The sequence below is a fragment of the Gopherus evgoodei genome, chromosome 4 (assembly GCF_007399415.2).
Source record: "Gopherus evgoodei ecotype Sinaloan lineage chromosome 4, rGopEvg1_v1.p, whole genome shotgun sequence".
In the NCBI taxonomy this organism is placed as follows: Eukaryota; Metazoa; Chordata; order Testudines; family Testudinidae; genus Gopherus; species Gopherus evgoodei.
Window position 1 is genome coordinate 95,571,733 of NC_044325.1, and position 22,945 is coordinate 95,594,677.

The following is a 22,945-nucleotide window of genomic DNA, read 5'->3' on the forward strand; positions in this document are numbered from 1 at the left end:
ATTTTCTAACAATTAAAGTCCAAGAGGGGTGGGAAGGCTTGACGTGCAATTACGTTACTTGCTGGTAAGAGAGCAGTTTTTCATGCATTGACTGGGGAAAAGACATATTCTACCTCTCGTAGTTGATCAAACTAAGGCAGACAGAAGGCTAGGACAGTGATAAATTTTAAGCAGATGTAGGCTATCAATTGATATTCCAGCTCAAGTCTGAATTTGGAAAAGAGATGACCAAAAGAAATAGGGACAATGATAGGTTAAGGCAGAAATCCCATGGAATATCACATTGAGGTTACTAGTGTTACAGGAACCCAAAAAACAGGTGGAGAAACTGGAATAAAATCAACAGAGGAAAATGTCAGAGATTTCTGACAACTGTGTTGAGTAACTGAGAAGGGAAGTCAGTAGTATCAAATAGAGCATGAAGGTCAAGATCTTTCTAATGCTAGGTTCTCCCATTGTCTGTTACAATATGGTATATCTCAAGATACTGAAACTTATGATTTATAGTGCCATAAGTACATGGACTGTACAGAACAAATAATAAGACAAGGTCTTCACCCTGAAGACAGCCTAGGGAAGAGCAAAATTGCTGGGCAATACTTCTGCCATGTTGAGGTGTGAATACAATGGTAGGATTTTTTGGGGAGGAAATGGATCCTACAGAAGGTTCAGCAGGAGGAGACTAAAGGCATTTGGGATCAGGAGACAAGCCATTACAAGCAAAATGGTCAGCCAGAAAGCAGGCAGAAGGCACAGAATGGGAAAAATAAATGAAAGGGGGGCAGTGAGGATTGGAAGTAATAAAGAAATTAAACAAGTGGGAAGACAGGAGAGCAAAATTGTAGACAAGAACAAGATTATGCAGGGATTGAAAATGAAGTTGAGTCTCTTCCTCTTGATGTGGTAAAATGGGAAGCTACTAAGGGATTTGAGAAGGCATCTAATCAGATGAGCTGAAGGAAAAGATGAGTGAAATCCCACTGAAGGCCACAGCAAAACTCACATTGACTTCAATAGAGCTAAAATTTCACCCCATGACATTCTCTGAGTGCATAGCTAGCAATTCTCATTCATGGCTTAGGAGTTCATTCATTAGATACCAGCGATAAAGAAAGAAGCAACAGAGGAGTTATTGGCATAAAGGTAATATCTGAAAGTGTGGGAGAGAATGTATGTAAGATCCAAAATCTAACATTTTAGACTTAAATAAAAAAGAATTCTAAAACAATTCTGAAGTATATAATGTTATACAAAAGACATTCATGAAGGAACTTTATTTTTTCGTGTAACTACACTGAAGATCTTGAAACTGGTTTTAAAGCTAGCACAGTGAGTATTGTAACTGGGTTGTTAGAATGGCTCATCAATAATGCAGAAAAACAGTGAAATCCTGTCATGAGATTACTCTAGTCAAGCTTTATATTTCACAAGATTGAAGCTGTCAGTGTTAAACCTCCTAGGAGGATCCTTCAGCATTGTACTGCAAGTATAGTGAAAAGGTTAAATTCTTTTTTTTTTTTTTTTTTTAACATTCTCTAAGGCAAGGATAAATTGCATTACTCTAAGATTAGCTCCCTTTGCAAATTAAATGCTCATCTTCATTATTTGACACCTATTATCCTGGTTAATTTAACCAAGTAATAGTAGATTCAAGGTATTAAAATGTTTGTCTTAATTATTATGGTTCTCTAGGGATGCAATAATATAGGTTGCTGGACAATCTTGTAAAATATTATTTGGCATACAGTATGTATATATTTAAAGTTAAGTTTTGTAGCAGTGCTGCTTTATAGCAGAGAACATCTTGATTCCCAGTTAAACTGAATTCTGTTTACTCTTCTATGTTGTTTCTTCTTTTACCATTCTTGAAGTGACTATATGTACTAATTGTTCATCTAATGTTCCAGTATCCTATTAACTTCTTTTGGACATTTGTAACTTTCCAATTAATTTCATTAGTCAAAACATTTGGTTTTGTAAAACTTCTTTTGTTTGTTCAAGATGTTTTGCTATACCAAGTAAAACTTGCTCTGTGTTTACCAGAAACAAATAGTCCAGTGGAACCAGTGTTCAGTGTTGTGAACAGTTTTTGGAGTGAAGTGAAAAGTTGAATGACACTATTAAAACTGTTCTTTTGCTGAAAGTGAATGTTAACAACACTTGTTCAGTGTTTCATGTTAAACTCATTCAGAATGCTATGTTGCTGGGGGGAAAAAATCATGCACTTTGAGAAATATGTACTTGTTGTTTCGGAGTCGGGGCAAAAAATAGTAACAGAAGCATATATATATTTTTTTAAGTGTCCGAACCTTAAAAAATATCACCAGAAAAGTGTCCTGGGTTTTTTTTCAATTTTTTTAAAATGTGTGCCTTAATCATGCTACATGCCTAATTTCTAAAGACAGTGCTATGTACTGTAGTTTTGAGGGACTTGGTTTACACAGTGGTGCACACATATAGGAACCTGGATTGAATGTCACAATTCTTACACACTTTAAAAAAGTTAAGTTTTTGTTGTTGCTTATGCCATTTGTTGAGGTCACTAATAGTTGAAGGTTTTAAAGGTTATCATATCAGAGGGTTTAGTTCGGTAGCTGAGGTCAGGTTAAAAAAAAAAAGTTAAACCATAACATGTATTTTGTTAGAGGCAGGACTATACTTGTACATTCTAAGCCTTGAAGCAGTTTCAGCTACTTTAATTAGCTACTATTATTTTTGTTAGACATGCAATTTAACCTGACTGATAAGGGTACTCTTCACTTGTCAATATAATTGACTTTATCACCTTTTAAAAAGTTTAAAAAGGTAATCTCTGGAGAGGTACAAATCAGTGATTTGCCAAATATAATTATACAAAATACAACATGTCAAAATTCACCTTCCTGCAGAATTGGCTAGATGCCAAATATTGTAACATATATGTTTGCCAACTCTGGTTTTGGCATGTGCTAATTAAATGCAAGTGACACAGACTGAATTCCCTCAAGCTTAGTAACTGTGGACATTAGTAAAATATCTTTAAATGGAATTTCAGATACTGAAGATGATTAAAAGAATCACATCTCATAACCTGCAGCAGTTTTGGTGAGATGTTTTGTAGCTAAAGAAAGACTCACCTTAGGTCACACCACTATATTGTAGTATTGTCTATAGAAAAAAAAATATCAATACTGATGGATTGTGACAGTTTTTGACAGCTTTAGGGCAAACTGTCTAGACTTTCTACAACAAGTGGTATTTGTATATTCCTGCAAATTTTCTCCCCAGATAGCATTCTGCTTTTTAAATAAGTATGCTACCAGTTATCCTCTGGAAGTTTTCAAGGGCCCTTATGCCATTTTAAAAGAGTCTCTATAAACACGATCCACACTAGAGCTATCAAGTGATTAATCACACTGTTAAAAAAATAATAGAATACCATTTATTTAAATATTTTTGAATGTTTTCTACATTTTCAAATATATTTATTTCAATTACAAACACAGAATACAAAGTGTAGAGTGCTCACTTTATATTTTTGTTACAAATATTCATGCTGTAAAAAACAAAATAAATAGTATTTTTCAATTCACCTAATACAAGTACTGTAATACAATCTTTTTATCATGTAAGTTGAGCTTACAAATGTGGAATTATGTACAAAAAATAACTACATTGAAAAATAGAACAATGTAAAATCTTAGAGCCTACAAGTCCACTATGTCCTAATTCTTGTTCAGCCAATCGTTCAGGCAAACAAGTTTCTTTACATTTTCAGGAGATGATGCTGCCTACTTCTTGTTTACAATGTCACCTGAAAGTGAGAATAGGCATTCACGTGGCACTGTTGTAGCCAGCATTGCAAGATATTTACATGCCAGATGTGCTAAAGAGCCATATGTCCCATCATGCTTCAACCACCATTCCAGAAGACATACATCCATGCTGATGATGGGTTCTGCCCGATAACGATCCAAAGCAGTGTGGACAGACACGTGTTCACTTTCATCGTCTGAGTCAGATGCCACCAGCAGAAGGTTGATTTTTTTTCTTTTTTGGTGGTTTGGATTCTGTAGTTTCTGCATCAAAGTGTTGCTCTTTTAAGACTTCTGAAAGTATGCTTCACAGCTCATCCCTCTCAGATTTTGGAAGGTGCTTCAGCTTCTTAAACCTTGGGTCAAATGCTATAGCTATCTTTAGAAATCTCACATTTGTACCTTCTTTGCGTTTTGACAAATCTGCAATGAAAGTGTTCTTAAAATGAACAACATGCTGGGTCATCATCAAAGACTGCTATAACATTAAATATATGGCAGAATGTGGGTAAAGCAGAGCAGGAGACACCATTATCTTCCAAGGAGTTCACTCAAAAATTTAATTAAACATTATTTTTTAATGGGCATCATCAGCATGGAAGCATGTCTTCTGGAGTGATGGCCAAGCCATGAAGGGGCATACGAATGTTTAGCAAATGTGGCACGTAAATAAAATCTACGAAAGTGCCGTGAGAAAGCCTGTTCTCCCTTTCTGGTGACATTGTAAATAAGCTGGCAGCATTATTTCCTGAACTAAGTGGACTTGTATGCTCTAAAGTTTAACATTGTTTGGTTTTGAGTGAAATTGTGTAACCAAAAAAGTCTACATTTGTGAGCTGCACTTTCGTGGTAAAGAGATTGCACTACAGTACTTGCATGAGGTGAATTGAAAAATACTATTTCTTTTGTTTATATTATTATTTGTATTATAAATATTTGCACTGTAAAAATGATAAAGTAAGTGCTATTCACTTTGTATTGTGTTGTAATTGAAATAAATATATTTCAAAATGTAGAAAAACATCCAAAAATATTTAATAAATTTCAATTGGTATTCTATTCCTGAACAGTGCAAATAAAATGGTGATTATTTTTAATAATCACTGTTAGTTTTTTTGAGTTAATCATGTGAGTTAACTGTGATTAATCGACAGACCTAATCCACACACAGCGGTTTGTTTGGATTTTTTTGGTGTGTTTTTCTCAAATACTTAACCCAACCACTCACAGAAGAATAACTTGTATCAATTAGTTTTACTTACTCTTTTACTTGTATTCTTTTGTCCACATCCTCAGCTGGTGTAAATATAGTGCCATTAGGGATCTTGTCCTTAACTTGTATATGTTTGTAGCTACATTAAAATATATTACAACTAATGCCCAGCTGGCACATTTGATTTCTCTATTAATGGGTCGTCTCTCATGCTCTAGCAGCCTCTATAAAACATCTTGCCTGTGCCTTCGAAGAGCTGGTAGGTTCCTCTTTATTATTACTGGTGTGAATCAGACAGCAAGGTGTAACCTGAGTAGTAAATATAGCCAATTGATGTAGAAGAGGAATAACATTTCTATAATGTGCTCACTGAGCGTACTCCAAGCACAGAGTAAGAATTCGGAATTGGTTCCTTATTCTCCAGTATCAGCACAGCCTTACACTGAGTTACCATTTCTGTATATTGATAGCTATATTTTCCTGTCAGAGAGGAGACCAGAGAATAATGATGATGATAAACTAGTTACCTGCTTTCCTAAACTGCAGGGTCATGAGAGGATTTGTCATGTAGACAACATGGGTAACTTCTAGGTAAAAAATCTTGTGCAGTTTTATGCTTCATTAGTTACTCACCTGCCACTTAGCTTTGGAATGTTTTGTTCAGAGAAAGTAGGGGAAGATGTGGACTGTTTTGTCTGAAATGCAATGATTGGACCCAGGAACAGAGTCTGCAGCTGCGGGATTCTTCTATGCTTGTGTGCCTTACCAGCTAGAGGTAAGGTGCACAGTGAATGCTGCTGATCGGAATGAACTGTTTAGAATGAAAGCTAAACACAAAGATTTGGGGTCCTGCCTTAAGTACCTATGGCTTCATGTGAGTAGTACATGCTTAAGTTTCAGTCCCCATCAACACAATCTGTTAGGATAGAGGTGGTTCTTTCGGAAAAGGAGACAAGTGAAGACCAATTTAAAGAATAAATATAATATGGGACATTTCACTTTTTGATTGCTACAATAAATTTTTGTTTTCAGATAAATGGTTGAAAACTTGCAAAATATTTTACCATAAAAGAAACTAATTGCTATGCTGCTGAAATATCTGTACCAAACAATTTTTAAAAATCAGAGCTGTGTTCTTATGGCTTTGAATAGTAACGTAACTATTAAAGCCTGGGTACAATGGACACTATCAGAAAAGCCCTATCAGAGTGCACTTTAGATATTTTGAATACAACAAAAGTTTAGTGACCTAGAAATGAATCAATAAAAAGCTATTCTCTATGTGACAAATTGAAGAACTGAGGGATCTTTACAGATGCATTGACTTTAACAATTCAGGATACATTGTTTGTAAAGGCTTTTTGAGACACATTTAATCCTTTGAGTACTGTAGCAGACTGAGGTGTTTTTTATATTTAGATTGCTCTCTGACAGTTTATTTTCCTATTCTTACTATAAGTTCAGTATGATAGAAACCAATGTAAGTAGCCTAAAAGAAAAGTTAATGTTAGGATGATATTTGTCACACTGAGTTAATTTTTAATCTTTTTTTGATTAAGTTGCAAGTTTGTTGCAGAATATTGTTTTGGAGTTATGTAAGAAATTGAGTGTTCCTCAGACTTTAATGATATCCAGTTCTTATTAAGTGATAAGTGTATCACAGAAAAATGTATGAAGCAACAAAACCACTCATGATCCTAGATGTGGTGGTAGCGGTTTGGGGATTGTGATATGTTTTTACCATGATGTCACCTTCATATTCTTTGTAGTTATAGTATTGTAGGAATAAGAAATGATACAGCCTCCTGTGACCAGATAGCCTGTTATAACAAGTATACATGTAAATATGTTTACTTAAATGATCCTTACTATCCCCAATATCTAACGTTTTAGATTGCAAGCTCCTCAGGTCATGGACTATTATTTTGTTCTGCACAAGTTGGAGCTTATGATGATCAAGAAATAGATAACAACAATGGCACAGAGAGAATTCAAATACTATGCAAAATATCATAGGCTATTTTCAGAAAATGTAATATTGATTCATATTCCATAAACATGAGACATCTTGGCTCCATTCAAGTCAATGGGACTCATACCACTCCTACCCCAAAACCTCATGAGGAAAGATTGGCTTTGCAACATATATGTAAGATTAATAAATTAATTAAATCCAGGCTCTGGTAGACCAAGAACAAGCATATTTCAAAGTTGAAGACCCCTCATGAAGAATGTCATGCTAATGGTCCTTACTGTTCTCCTTCAGGTGAAAGAGGATCTAACTGAATCACTTCCACTAACCATAACTGCATGGTATTGTATGGAGACAGATGGTTTCTCTCAGATAACTAGGTCCCAATCTATTTTAATTTTTAATTGTTACACCATGTCACTACCTTGATTTCTGGGTAGGTAGGGTTTTTATGGTTAGGGCTTTAGATTTAAATCCGCATGTTAAACTCCATGTAGAAACCAGTTTGTAGCCAGTTCATCTCATGTTCTGGTCAGAAGCACTCCCCAATAAAAATGTGACAAAAGCATAAATTATTGTAGCAAAGTCTGAATATTTTTGAAAAAAGTCACACACTCCTAGGCTTGGTTGAAGGGGGGAAGAGATAGTCTTGGCTGTTTTTCCTTTTGTCTCCAGGAGCAGGCAAAGATCTAACCAGACCTCAAAAAGTAAACTTGAGATATAAAAGGCAGCTACATTCCCTCCATAAGGGATACCGGTTATGTAATCCTTACCAATGCTTCTGCTAGCTCCTTGAGTCTACTAATGTAGAGTTAGTCTTATCTGAGTTAAATCACTGTTAATTTGGAGTAATGGTAAATGCTGTTTTAGTCATATGAAACCAAGCGGGACATTGACTTTTTAGTAAATTCAGGTGCTTAGCTAACAACACAGGAAAAAGCTCAAATAAAGGAATTGTTTTACATAGTGGGTGAAATTCTGACTTTTTTCTTTTTCAAGTCAATGAAAATTTTGACATTGACTTTAATGGACCATGATTTCACCTGTTTATCTTTTAACATGTATTACACTTAACCATAAGCACGGCCATACAGGGACAGACCATTTGTCCATCTAACCCAAAATCCTGCCTTCCAACAGTGGCCAATGCCAGATGTTTCAGAGAGAATAAACACAGCAGGACATTTATCAGATGGCCATCCCCTGTTGTCTAATCCCAGCATCTGTCAGAGGCTTAGGTACACCCAGTAGCATCCTTGACCATATTGGTTAATTCCCATTGATGGACCAATCCTCATGAACTTACTTAGTTCTTTTTTGAACCTAGTTACAATTTTGGCTTTCACAGATTGACCATGTGTTGTGTGAAGAAGTATTTTCTTGTGTGTGTGTTTTATGTTTTTTTGTTTTTAAACCTACTGTCTGTCAATTTCTTTGGATGACCCTTGTTTCTTGTGTTATGTGAAGGGGTAAATAACATTTCCTTATTCACTTTCTACACTACATTCATGCATATACCCCCTTAGTCATCTTCTTTTAAAGCTGAACAATCCCAATCTTCTTAATCTCCCCTCATGTGGAAGCTGTACCAAATACCCAGTCATTTTTGTTGCCCATCTCTGTACCTTTTTCATTTTTAATATAACTTTTTTAGATGAGGTGATCAGAACTGAATGCAGGTTTCAAGGTGTGGGCATACCATGGCTTCATGTAGTGGCATTATTATACTTAGTGTCTTATAAAAAGCATTAGGAAAGGTCTTAGCTATAACATTCTCTTAGCTTTTTTGAAGGCCACTGCACATTGAGCAGATGTTTTCAGAGAACTACCCATAATGACTCCAGGATCTCTGTTTTGAGTGGTAATAGTTATTTTAGACCCCATCTTTTTGTATGTATAGTTGTGATTATAAAAGCAGCAAAGAATCCTGTGGCACCTTATAGACTAACACGTTTTGGAGCATGACCTTTCGTGGGTGAATACCCACTTCCTCAGATGCATATAGTGGAAATTATATGCTAGCAAGCAAGCTAGAGATAATGAGGTCAGTTCAATCAGGGAGGATGAGGCCCTGTTCTAGCAGTTGAGGTGTGAAAACCAAGAGAGGAGAAACTGGTTCTGTAGTTGGCAAGCCATGTTTTCCAATCTGAAATTATCAATATTTGTTGCCCAGTCACCCAGTTTTGTGAAATCCCTTCACAGTCTGCTTTGGACTTACACAATTAACCAAAATAGTTATCATCTGCAAACTTTGCCACCTCACTGTTTTACCCCTTTTTCCAGATCATATGAATATATTGAATAGCACTTGTCCCAGTACAAATCCCTGGAAGACCCTGCTATTTACATCTTTCCAAAATGAAAACTAACCATTTATTTCTACCCCTTGCTTCCTGTCTTTAAACCAGTTATTGATCCATGAGAGGACCTTCCCATTTATCTCATGACTGCTTACTTTGCTTAAGAGCTTTTGATTAGGGACTAGTGAAAGGCTTTCTGAAAGTCCAAGTACACTATATCCAGTGGATCACCCTTGTCCATATATTTGACCCAGTCGAGGAATCCTAATAGATTGGTGAGGCATGATTTCCCATTACAAAAGCTGTGTTGACTCTTCCTCAACACATCGTGTTCATCTATGTGTCTGATAATTCTGTTCTTTACTATAGTTTCAACTAGTTTGCCTGTTACTGAAGTTAGGCTCACTGGCTTGTAATTGCCAGGATCGCCTCTCAAGCATTTTTTAAAACATTGGTATTAGATTAGCTATCCTCCATTATTATCTGGTACAGAGGCTGATTTAAGTGATGAATTACATATCACAGTTAGTAGTTCTGCAGCTTCATATTTGAGTTACTATTGATTACTGTTTAACTGATCAATTTATTCCAAAATCTCCTCCATTGGCACCTCATTCTGGGACAATTTCTCAGATTTGTCACCTAAAAAGAATGTGTCTGGTGTGTGAATCTCCATCACATTCTCTGCGGTGAAGACTGAGGCCATGTCTACACTAGCACTTTATGTTGGCAAAACTTTTGTTGCTCGAAGTGTGTAAAGATACCCCCCAAGCAACTAAGTTTTGACAGTATAAGTGCTCGTGTGCAAAGCACTACATCAGCAAGACAGCATCTTCTGCCAGCATAGCTACCGCTGTTTACTGAGCTGCTTTTATTATGTTGATGGGAGAGCACTCTAGCGTAGACATAATGTGGCTACACGAGCGAACTTACAGCAGCACAGCTATGTACAGTAGAGCTGTGCTGCTATAAGATTGTAAGTATAGACATGGCCTGATGCAAAGAATTCATTTAACTTCTCCGCAATAGCCTTGTTTTGCTTGATTGGTCATTTAGCACCTCAATCATCCAGTGGCCTCATTAATTGTTTGGCAGATTTTCTGCTTCTCACATATTTAAAAAATGTGTTTACTTCGTTTTTGTGTCTTTTGCTAGTTGCTCTTCCAATTCTTTTTTGGCCTGCCAAATTATACTTCACTTTTGCCAGACTTGATGCTCCTTTTTATTTCTCAGTAAGATTTGTCGTCCAATTTTAAAGGATGCCTTTTTTTCCTCTAACTGCCTCATTTACTCTGTTTAGCCATGGCGGCATTTTTTTGGTCCTCTTACTGTGGTGTTTGTTTTTGTTTTTTTTTATTTGGGGTGTACATTTAATTTGAGTCTCTATTATGGTGGTTTTTTAAAAGTTTCCATGCAGATTTCAGGCATTTCACTCTTGTGAATGTTCTTTTAATTTCCATTTAACTAGCTTCCTCATTTTTGTGTAGTTCCCCTTTTTGAAGTTAAATGCTGCTGTGGTGCATTTTTTTGGTATTTTCCCCACACAAGGATGTTGAATTTAATTACTTTATGGTCGCTATAAGCAGTTCCATTATATTCCGTTATATTCACCTCTTGAATCAGATCCTGTGTACTCCCCCAATGGCACAACCTACTCTGTTGTTCCTGTATAATTTGTCCTCTGGTATTACTGTGTCCCATTGATTATCATTGTTCTACCAACTTTCTTCGATGCCTATTAAATCAATATCCTAATTTAATATTTGGCACTCAAGTTACTCAGCATTTAGACTTCTTGCATTTGTATATAAGCACTTTTATAAAATGTGTCAATAGTTAGTTGTCTGCCTTCAAGTGATGTAATTGAATGGGACTCTTTTTCCTTTGGCTTGTTCTCTTCAGCTCCTAAATGAACTTTTTCCACTACTATCCTCTCCTCTTTACTAGGATATAGAGAATCCCTGTTAATAAATCCTCCCCTAAGCGATAGTTCTTTCAGAACAGTGTGCTCCTCTGTACCTGTCAGTTTTCCCCTAGCCCTTAGTTTTAAAAAAAATCCTCTGCAACCTTTTTAATTTTACATGCTAGCAATCTGGTTCCATTTTGGTTTAGGTGGAGTGCATCCTTCATAGGCTTCTCCTTTCCCAAAAGGTTCCCCAGTTTCTAATAAGCCTAAAACCCTCTTCCCTGCACCATCTTATCCACACATTGAGACTCTGCAGTTTTGCCTGTTTACTTGGGCCTACATATGGAACTGGAAGCATTTTGGAGAACGCTACCCTGGAGGTCCTGGACTTTAATCTCTTTCCTAGCAGCCTAAATTTGGCCTCCAGGACCTCTCGCCTACCTTCCCCTATGTCATTAGTACCTACATGTACCACAACCACCAGCTCGTCCCCAGCACTGCACATATCTGTCTAGATGTCTCAAGAGATACACAACTTTCACACCTGGCAGACAACTTACCATGCTACTCTCCCGATTATCACAAACCCAACTATCGGTGTTTCTAAAATCAAATCCCCCATTGCTATTGCCTTCACTTCCTAAGAACTTGGTTCCTCTCTCCCAGAGGGGCACCCTTAGTGCAAGAGGATACTATGACATCATCTGGAAAGAGGATCCCAACTATGGAACTGTTTCCTTCCAATCCAGTTTGATGTTCTCCTTCCCCGAGACTTTCTTCTTCCTCAATAGCACAAAGGCTGTGAGAGTGAGACTGCTCTACTGTGTCTTGGAAAGTTTTTTGTCTGTGTACCTCTCTGTCTCACTTAGCTTGTACAATTCAGCCACTCTGGCCTTACAAGGCTGGTAATCATACATGCTGCATTCGGTGCAATAAACTGGGTATCCACCACTCCACTGCTGGACTTCTGCTGCATTCATTTTACTCTTGCTGGTTTTTGTTTGTTTGGCATGGGGTGTTTGTTGGCATACTTTTAGAGAATGTTAGGTATATCTGTCTCTCTTGTTCCCTCTCTAAACTCACTCACCTGTTTGCTAGCTCCTTTCATCGCTTAGGAGCTGTTTTTTTAAAACCTGTTCTCCTGGAGTAGCCCCACCCACTGGTTAAGGGCTTCTAACAAGGCTTTGATCCCTGATCCCTTAAAGAACCTCTTAGCACTAGGCTCAACACATTGCCACCCACCCATCCACCCCGCCAAACAGACCACACTATAAATTTCAGTCAGGCACATGGCAAGCAAACAAACATGGCAAGCAAACAAACATGGCAAGCAAACAAACATGGCAAACAAAGAACAAACAAACAGATAACACTCACCCCAAGGGTTATGTAGTCGCTCCTCCTTGACCTGGAGAACTCCCTCTCAAAACTCCATTCTATGCTGCTCTTGTTTCCTGGCTTCTCTGGGGGGAAAAAAACTACTATAAACTTTCATGCTTCTGACCTTGTCTTTCATTTTGATATGTTTACTTAGAGTGACTTTGAAAACAAATTGTCGACCTGAAGCTCTTTTGCCAACTAAAAATACTTTTAAAGATTGAATTTCTAGAGACTTATGTTTTATATAGATTTTTCCATGTCTATTTGCTGTTCTTGAATGTGCACACACACACACACATCTAGGGTGTGAGAACTGGTAAACAGAAATGAGCTGTTTTGGCACAACAGACAAATACTGATGTGTAAATGATAAATATATATAGAGAGAGGGATGCCATTTCTTATTACAGTAGCTCGTATGTGTCATTGCTTGTGAAATGTCATATAAATTTTATAAAAAGCCATGACAACTTGATGAGTAGCATATAGTTCTATCATGCATAAGAAAGTGTCACATTTTAATCTTTTGCTTTCCTGTTGACCCAAAAAGAAGCATTAGGTGAGGAGTTGTTTGAGCTATTGCAACCTCAATTAGTTGATATTGGTGGAAAACGGAGTTGTGAAGAAGGCCCAGCTCTTGTCTTCAGGTGGAGATTGCTGCTGGGATATGGACCCAGTGTATGTCAGGATGGTCCTAAAATGCCATGGCTGTGCCTTTTCTAATCTGAGAAATCAAAAATACAATCTCTCATGGAGTCATACTTTTAATGCTTTGGATTCATCTCCCTTAGCTTGTGCTTCTGGGTTCCTCACTGACTCTTGGTAGTTATAGGGGGGCTAGTCTTTGAGAAGCGGACCTGAAGAGGTATTCAAAGAGCATTTGTACAGTGTTGGAATAAACATGGATGGGAAAGATGGGAGACACACACACAACTTGTTTTTTGTGACTAACCAAAAAACCCTCTATTTCCACAGAGGAAGATAAATACAGTATTTACTCCAACTTGTTGTTCAAGTATTTCCTCGCAGAGGGAATAGTCTGTGGACATAATTTGTTTGTTGCTTCTGCTAAAGAGGATCCTGCTGACATTTTAAAGGTAAAAAAATTGATACATTAGATTATAGTTGATTAATCCAGATATTTTTACAAACCTGTTTACAAAGTAAAGTTAATCCCTTGATTAATTTAATAAGGTTCTAAAATATATATTCTACGTTATGCACACTGATGTTCTTAATCAAGAGAATACATTATTTACAATTTCATCTATCTGTTATAAATAGTAGTTAAGCTAATTTCAAGGTAGTTTGAAAAAGTTTGTATCTCTCATAATTATATAGCTGCTGTTTCCTGTGTTTATATCTAGGATAGTTTAAATGAAATAGTATCGAGACACCTTGAAATATATAGATTTTTTGAACGATATATTAAAAAAGGAAGCTTAGAGCTCTCTTTGTAGTATAACTACTTTGTAATGATTAGCCATTTTTAGTATGATATATAAACAAAAAAGGCAAAGGGACATTGGCATCTTTAAATTTAATTTTTCTAAAATATGTTCCTATTACAATGGTAACACCTAAGACTGCTATAACTGAGAAAATTTGGCAACGTAGTAATCAAACTGGGGAAGAAGAAATATGGGTTGTTGTGACAGCAGCTTGTATGCACAATTTTGCCACTACTTCTGAATGCTGAGTTTCTCCCTTGCTAAAAAGATCCTTGTAGACCTCCATAAAAGTGCAAAAAATCTTGATAAGTGCTACCCTTTTGCTTCTGCTATGTGTATGTTTCTGGAAGTGTATTATCTACGTATGTGCATGTCCGTGACTGTATTAAGAGATTGATCCTGAAATGTCCTACGCACTCTGTCTTTGGTTCCACAAATCACATCCCATTGATGTTAGTGAGGGCCTAATGCTCTGATGGAGGTCAGACTACATTACTTACATGAAGTCAGCCTGGGAATGGCACTAGCAACCACTACCTGCCTGGGAAGCAGATGTGGGGCACAACTTGGAGATACATATACTCAGTAGGAACCTATTCAGGCATTGCATTCAAATTCCCTCTGCTCTGTGGCCCAGAATCTACTTGGGTTGCTAACGCTCAGGAAACTTAAGATTTTTCCCAAAAACTGGCTTAGCTTTTGGAATAAAGGGCTTTCAGATAGTTTGGAGTAGAGATCCTCTCCTGTGGAACCTCTGAGCTGCTCAGGACTGGAACTCACCAAAAAGTCAAACGTTGGAGGACGGTATGTATTGCTGGGGGTGAAAGTTGGTAAACTGAGTCACAAATCCACCTAATTTAGACTTAATCATTTTTTGTCTTTATTTATACAATTTCAGACAGAATTATTGTCACTTATAATGTCTGAACATATATTTTATAATAGACAAGATAGAATTGGCAAATGGGCCCAAGTTACCACATTCTGGAGCACTGTGAAGTTTTTCCATCTTCCAGGATAGTTGTCGCCTTCTCTGATGCCAGGGTCTGATTTTTCTGTCCCTTTATTGAGTTTCTGGTGTAGTGTTTCTCCAGTTTGGGCCCATGGTCCCTTAGGTCTTTTTATAGATGCCTATGTTACAGATTAATCTTTATCCAAGCGGCTTTTAGCACATCAGCCCTTTGGATTTTAGGTAACCCGTACACTATGCATGCGCAAGCTTCAGTTACCAAACTTCTGTATTTTTCCTGCTGGATTTGCAGTTTCTGGGTCATGTATATTTGTATTTGTGACACCCTATCCTGAGTTTTCCTGGAGGAAGGATGTTTTTATATCATTATATATTTTGTTTATCATGATATGTTCTACTAACATGTATTGAAAGAAGTAATCTTTGTTCTGTCACAAAACATTTTAAGCAGAGTAGCAATTCTATGTAAAAGAAGAATTGACAAAACCACACTTATGTCAGCCAAAGGTGTGGCCTAAGTGTGGCATCAATTGTGCTCATTCACTGTACATAATTACAAATCATTAAAAACATAGCTATCAAAGCTCTTAATCTTACCATTAACAATTCTTCTTCATTTTCTATTTCAGTGTTATAAGTCAATATATGTTATTCTGTGCTACCCTTGATTTATTAGAAAGGGCCGGGAGGTTTGTGGAAAACATGTTTCTTTAATGTCAACGTTTATCTTCTTTAAATGGGTTTTTCATTCAAAGACCAGTTTTGTTTGTGAATCATACAAAGAAACATCATTAGAAATTTTCCTGTGAATGCATATTGAGCAGTGTCTCAATTTTAGGATCTTGAAATTTAGGTTCTTTTAATGGTATCCCAACATTCATGTAACTAAGAATTTTGGTTCACTGAGCTTTGGGGAGAGTGGGCATTGTAGAGTTGCAGTCAGTGGAAAGACAAAGATTTTATTTTTCTTAAACCATGAGTTATATAAATTGTTAGTTTTCTTTAGGTAAAATTCTGGCAATGAGTGCAGCATGCTATCATTTAACTAATAGTTCAATAAACTATTGCATCTTAAAAACCTGTCACCGGCAACTAATCCAGAAAATGATTGACCAAAACAAGGACATTGACGGTTTGTACATACTGTGCAATGTTAAATGCTATAATTGCCCTGCATTAATTTTATGATGTATGATTGGGTGTTTCTGGAACCTGTAACCAAGACAAATATTGCTGGTACTAGAAAGGGGAAAAGACAATCTTACAGACCATAATTATCTTAAAACTGTGTATAACTAAAAGACAAGTAGAAGAAAAAAAGCCCCATCAGCTGCCTAAGATATGTTATATTACCACCCAGCAATTTATCCATCATCTTTTCAAAACATATTCATGCCTATTGTAGTCAAAGCTCCTTCAAGAAGTCAGCTTTAAGATGTAACACTAAAAAATTACACTCCTGTAGAAAATCCTATAGAACAATATACATGATGATTTTTAACAAGATATTTTAAACATTTCAGAGCATTTCTGTTCAGTCAGTATACTTATCTAAAAGACAAGTCTCCACCATAAGTAAGAATGTACAAAGTGTTAGGAGTTTGTGTTAGAAGATTTATTATGGTATACTTCACTTCCATTATGTAAGAAATCATAAAATAAAAGACTGAGCCAAACCTTTGTTGAACTTGATTAGAGTGGGAATGTGAAATTGCCATTTAACATTTTAATATGTTTGATAAAATTTGTTGCTGAAAAATGAGTAAAGTTAGGCTTGAAATTAAAATAAAGGTTTTTATATGTAACTCTGACAAAAAAAGAAATATACAATAAAATGTTTTATTTTGTTTCTTAGACCTATTCTCTTCTTTTCACTGTGACTGCCACATTATAAAAATCCAATCAGTTTATTACTCCAGTATGTATAGCGTGTTTGCATGGCAGGAGGACAGACTTTAAAAGGAAACCACTGTTCAAAATATACGTCAATGGGTGGAGCCAACTTGGGGGTTATAGATTCAAGCCAGCAGGATCAGCTGGGAAGGAGAAAGATGATACCCAGCTGTGGGCTACCCCTTCCCCACAATGACCTTCATACCCAGAACTGTGCAGGGTAGACAACCCTTTCCTACCCCTCATGACAGAGATATTAGGATCCCATGTATACCCCCTCGCCATATGGACAAAAGAAAGAAACTACATGGTAAAGCCAACCAAAGACACTACTGCAGAAGTATTTTCAGCAGCAGGCATATTTGGACACACATGATGTCATCCAGTTATGTTTTCTACAGTTTTTCTTCAAGTGATTGCTCATATCCATTCCAGTTAGGTGTGCGCATGCCACGTGCACGTTCGTCGGAAGATTTTTACCCTAGCAACACTCGGTGGGTCGGCTGGGCACCCCCTGGAGTGGCGCCGCCATGGCGCCAGATATATACCCCTGCCGACCCAACCGCCCCTCAGTTCCTTCTTGCTGCCCATGTCGGTCGTTGGAACAGTGGACCGCGGCTTAGCTGATCTCCACCTCCCTAACTTCTCGTAGTTCTTTCATCGTTATTGTGTATATAGTTCAATTTTCTATATTTCTACTTAGTTTTATTAGTTCTTTAACGTAGTTATTGTATATAGTTAAGAGGGGTTGGGGATTAGCCCTTTCCCCTTACCCGGTGCTAGGGCCCATGCCCTGTTCACCGGGTTTCAAACCCTGCTCGGCTTGTCACAAGCCGGTGCCGACAGGAGATCATCACACTCCTGCCTTGTCTGCGAGGTGGGATTCCCCCAGGCACTTAAGTGCCGCATCTGCAAGGCCTTCAAGCCGCGGACAAAAAAGGAGCAGGACTTTCATCTCAAACAGCTCCTGATGGAGGCAACCCTTACTCCTCCGCCCTTGGCACCGAGCGCCGGACAGTCCGCACTGGGGAGAAGTGCATCTTCAGCACGGGAGCGCACCGGCACCACGAAGGCCCCTCAGCACCAACCGTCGCCGGCCCAGAAGCCTGCCCGGCACTGCTCTCTCTCCCCGCGGGTCAAGAGGCACAAGACTCCTGTGACACCTGTGCCTACATCGCAGTCAGAGCGCCCACCTAAGTCGGACCACCTGGCACCGACAACTTCAGCGCTGTTGATTCCGGCCTCGCAAGAGCCATCGAGTCCAGTGCCTGACAGCTCCCTGGCGTGCGCCATGGTTGAGCTTATTGTTCCTTCCACGCTGGAGACATTCTCTACAGCAAGGGAGCTGATTGCCCTGACAGACCCTGCGCTGCTTCAACCCCCGGCACCGCCGATGCGGGTTATCCAATCAGTAGGCAAGCCTGCCCTGCTGCTGAGACCATCCTCGCTCGGCACCACTGAAAGGCACCCGACACGATCGAGGTCCCGCCGGCGTTCTCAGTCCCGTCGCCAATCCTGGTCCTGACGCCGCTCGCAGTCCCGGTACTGCTCTCCATCTCGGTACTGGTTGTACTCGCGGCACCGTTCGAGATAGCGCTCGCCGACCCAATAGTCTTGGCACCAATCCAGCTCCCGGCACCATTCACGGCACCGCACCTCTCGCAGCCGCTCTCGACGTAGAGCTTCGAGGTCCCGGTCGACCTCCCGGCACCACTCCAGTCGCAGGTCCCAGTCTCATTTCCGGTACCAGTATGGCGCCTGGTACCGTTCTCCGGTGCCGCGTGGAGACTGATCAACCAGACGCAGAGACCCTTCCCAAGTGGTTTCAGCTCCTCCATGGCCATCTTGCCATACATTAGTATCATCACACGCGGACAGTGCCTCCTACGCAAACGACCGTGATTCGGATACTCACAGCCAAGTCTTCCACGAGACCCATGGCCCAGACCAGAGACCTCATCAGTGGTCCTTCTGGACACCTTGGGCCTATCATCAAGCCCAAGGTGGACCCACAGTGACATCATGCTCCGTTCCATCGGAACACCGGGTGCCAGAGGCCACTGTTAGCCGCCCCCCTCCTGCGGGTATGGAGGAAGCTTCCATCCATGCACTGGACCCTCAGGTCCCACTGGTCCCTGACGTCCCCCATGATCAGGAGACCATACAGGGCCCACTCGTCCCGGGCCTTTCGTCTTCCTCTTCCCTGGATGAAGCGATAGCGGGGACATCCTCATCGGGCCCGCCTCCAATTGACCTCAGGGCACACCAGGACCTCCTGAGGCGTGTCGCCCTGAATATAAACCTCCAGGTGGAGGAGGTTCCGGAGGTTGAGGACCCTGTGGTAGATATACTGTCGGCGGATGCACCAACTCGAGTGGCCTTACCGTTCATTCGATCGATTTCAAGCTAAGGCAGATACCATTTGGCAATCCCCGGCATCTATTCCGCCCATGGCCAGAGGAGTGGAACGGAAGTACATGGTGCCCTCTAAGGGGTACGAGTACTTATATGTGCACCCTGCTCACTGGTCATACGTCCGTAAATGAACGGGAGTGCCATGGCCAGCAAGCCCCTGCCCCAAAATCTAAGGAGGCTAGGCGCATGGATTTGTTGGGCCGTAAAATCTACTTCAGGGGGACCTCCAACTCAGGGGTAGTGAACCAGCAAACCCTACTTAGCAGGTATAGTTACAACACCTGGGAGGCGGTAGGGAAATTCACAGAGCTGGTCCCGCAAGACTCCTGCCAAGAATTTAAGGCACTATTGGAGGAAGGAAAGAAGGTGGCAAGAACTTCTCTCTAGGCCTCGCTGGACGCTGCCGATTCGGACTGTGGCCTCTGGAATCGCCATGAGGCGTCTATCATGGCTTCAGGTGTCAGGCCTGCCACCTGAACTTCAGCACACTATCCAAGACTTGCGATTCGATGGCCAGGATCTTTTCTCCGAGAAGACGGACCCTAGGCTACAGAGTCTGAAAGATAATCGGGTGATTATGCGTTCGCTCGGGGTGCATACACCACAGACTCAACGATGATTCCTTCCGTACCCAACCTCAACGCCCTTACCCCCCGCCTAGACCAAGACAGGACTTTGGCAGGAGGCAAGGTCGAGGCAACCACAGATGACAGTCTGGGCCTCAAGGGGGTCAGAAGAACGGTCCCTCCAAGTCAACGACGGGATCCAAACCGAACTTTTGAAGGTGCGCCCGAGGGCGGTGTACCAGTTGTCTCCCAGGATCCTTTTCAGTTTTACAACTGCCTTTCCCCTTTCCTCTCTGCTTGGACCCAATTAACCTCGATCGTTGGGTCCTACGCATGGTAGAATTAGGATACCACCTCCAGTTTATTTCACTCCCTCCCTTCCAACCCCCCTCCTCATCGCTCCTTGCGATGGGAGCTATAGAGGAGGTACCGAAGGACTTAAGGGGCAAGAGGTTCTATTCTTGGTATTTCCTAATCCCCAAGGCGAAAGGAGGCCTCAGGCCTATCCTAGACCTGCAAGGACTGAACAAGTTCATGAAAAAGTTGAAGTTCTGCATGGTATCCCTGGGGACAATCGTCCCATCTTTGGATCCCGGAGACTGGTATGCTGCCCTCGACATGAAGGACGCATATTTTCACGTTGCCATTTACCCTCCGCACAGACGGTACCTCTGGTTTGTGGTCAACCATCAGCATTTTCAGTTTACAGTCCTTCTGTTTGGCTTCCCTACAGCCCCTCGGGTATTCATGAAGTGCATGGCTGTAGTTGCTGCCTCCCTCCATCATCATCGAATACACGTCTTCCCATACCTCGACGATTGGCTCAATTTGGGGGACCTCCGAGGCCCAAGTCACCAGTCATGTGGGCATCGTCAAGGACCTCTTCATGTGACTAGGCCTGATGATCAACCTAGAGAAATCTACTCTAGTGCCCACACAAAGAATAGAGTTCATTGGGGCCATCCTGGACTCCAGTCTCGCAAAGGCCAGTTTACCACGACCCCAATTTCAGGCAATAGTATCAATTATACAAGGCCTTCAAAACTTCCCGGCAACTTCTGCTCGCGCTTGTCTCGGCCTCCTCGGTCACATGGCTGCCTGCACGTTCATGACCAAGCACGCCAGACTACGTCTGCGTCCCTTTCAAACTTGGCTCGCCTCGGTTTACCGCCCAGGCAAGGATGCCATAGACATGGTAGTCATTATTCCCCCGAGCATCCTAGGCTCCCTCGACTGGTGGCTGACACCCTCCCTGGTGTGTGCAGGACTGCCATTCCATCCACCACAGCCCTCCATGTCTCTGACGACTGACGCGTCATCTCTCGGCTGGGGTGCTCACCTCGGCCATCTTCGCACTTAGGGAGAACTAAGAGCAGTCCGCCTGGCGTGCCAGGCGTTCCAGCAACACCTACAGGGCCGTTGTGTCTCTGTGTTTACAGACAACACAATGGCCATGTACTACATAAACAGGCAGGGAGGGACACGATCCTCCCCCCTTTTGTCGGGAGGCGATCCAACTATAGGACTTTTGCATAGCCCACTCGATAGACCTGGTAGCATCCTTTCTCCCAGGAGTTCAGAACACTCTGGCAGATCAACTCAGCAGATCCTTCCTGTCTCACGAGTGGTCAATTCATCCGGACATTATATATTCTGTCTTCCAGAAGTGGGGATTTCCGCACATAGACCTCTTCGCTTCCCTCGAGAACAGGAAACGCCAGAGGTACTGCTCCTTCCAAAGTCTCTCCCGGGATTCGATCTCGGACGCCTTCCTGATTCCGTGGAAGAGCCATCTACTTTACGCCTTTCCACCATTCCCGTTGGTTCACAAGGTCCTACTAAAGCTCCACAGGGACTGAGCTCGCCTGATCATGATCGCCCCTGCGTGGCCCAGGCAACACTGGTACACCATGTTGCTCGACTTGTCGATAGCCAACCCAGTCACCTTGTCTCATCATCCAGACCTCATAACTCAGGACCACAGCAGGCTTCACCACCCAGACCTGCAGTCCCTTCACCTCACAGCATGGCTCCTGCATAGTTAACCCAGTCAGAGTTACGTTGCTCTACCCCAGTGCAACAAGTACTCCTAGGTAGCAGAAAACCTTCCACTCAGTCTATGTATCTGGCCAAGTGGAAGCGTTTCTCCTGCTGGTGCGAAACGCAAAATGTTACTCCCATTGAGGTCTCGATCCCCACCATCCTGGACTACCTCTGGTCTCTCAAACAGCAGGGCCTAGCGGTATCATCATTGAGGGTGCACTTGGCGGCCATTTCTACCTTCCACCCAGGAGAAAGTGGCCGCTCTGTGTTTTTACACCCTATGGTTTCCAGGTTCCTTAAGGGCTTGGAACGCCTATACCCCCAAGTATGCTGCCCTGCCCCTACCTGGGATCTCAACCTAGTCTTAAACAGACTTATGTCTCCACCATTCGAGCTGTTGGCAATTTGCTCACTGCTATACCTGTCCTGGAAGACAGTTTTCCTCGTAGCCATTACATTGGCCAGAAGAGTCTCCAAGCTTCGGGCACTCACGGTGGACCCACCGTATACAGTCTTTCACAAGGACAAGGTGCAGTTACGACCACACCCAGCGTTCCTCCCTAAAATGGTATCGGCCTTTCATACCAATCAGGACATCTTCCTTCTGGTCTTCTTCCCGAAGCCGCATTCATCACGACAGGAACAATTGCACTCTCTAGATGTCTGTAGGGCGCTCGCATTTTATATCGAACGGACGAAGCCCTTTCGTAAATCGCCCGAACTCTTTGTTGCAGTGGCAGACCGAATGAAGGGACTACCTGTCTCCTCCCAGAGGATCTCCTCTTGGGTGATGGCATGCATCCGCACTTGCTATGACTTGGCTCAGGCTTGGGCCATCTCACTGCACATTCTACCAGGGCTCAGGCTTCATCTGCTGCTTTCCTGGCTCACGTACCAATCCGGGAAATATGTCGCACAGCTACCTGGTCCTCAGTCCAAACCTTTGCTTCACATTATGCTCTGGTTCAACTGTCTAGAGATGATGCAGCCTTTGGCTCAGCAGTTTTGCATTCTGCCACATCTCACTCCGACCCCACCGCCT

At 41.1% G+C, this 22,945-nt stretch overlaps 1 protein-coding gene across 8 annotated transcripts in view; it reads left to right on the top strand.

Annotated features, from left to right (window-relative positions):
* Positions 1-22,945, top strand: part of ELP4 (elongator acetyltransferase complex subunit 4) — a 283,737-nt gene that overhangs the window by 14,870 nt on the left and 245,922 nt on the right. For 7 of the 8 annotated variants that reach the window (XR_004000077.1, XM_030560245.1, XM_030560252.1 and 4 more), the window contains exon 3: positions 13,541-13,662. Coding sequence is in view for 7 of the 8 variants with exons in the window: in XM_030560245.1 (XP_030416105.1) it covers positions 13,541-13,662 (122 nt within the window). In the remaining variant the exon portion in view is untranslated. Of the gene's footprint in view, positions 1-5,671; positions 5,783-13,540; positions 13,663-22,945 lie in introns of all 8 variants that reach the window. The other variant, XM_030560251.1, reaches the window with a different exon arrangement.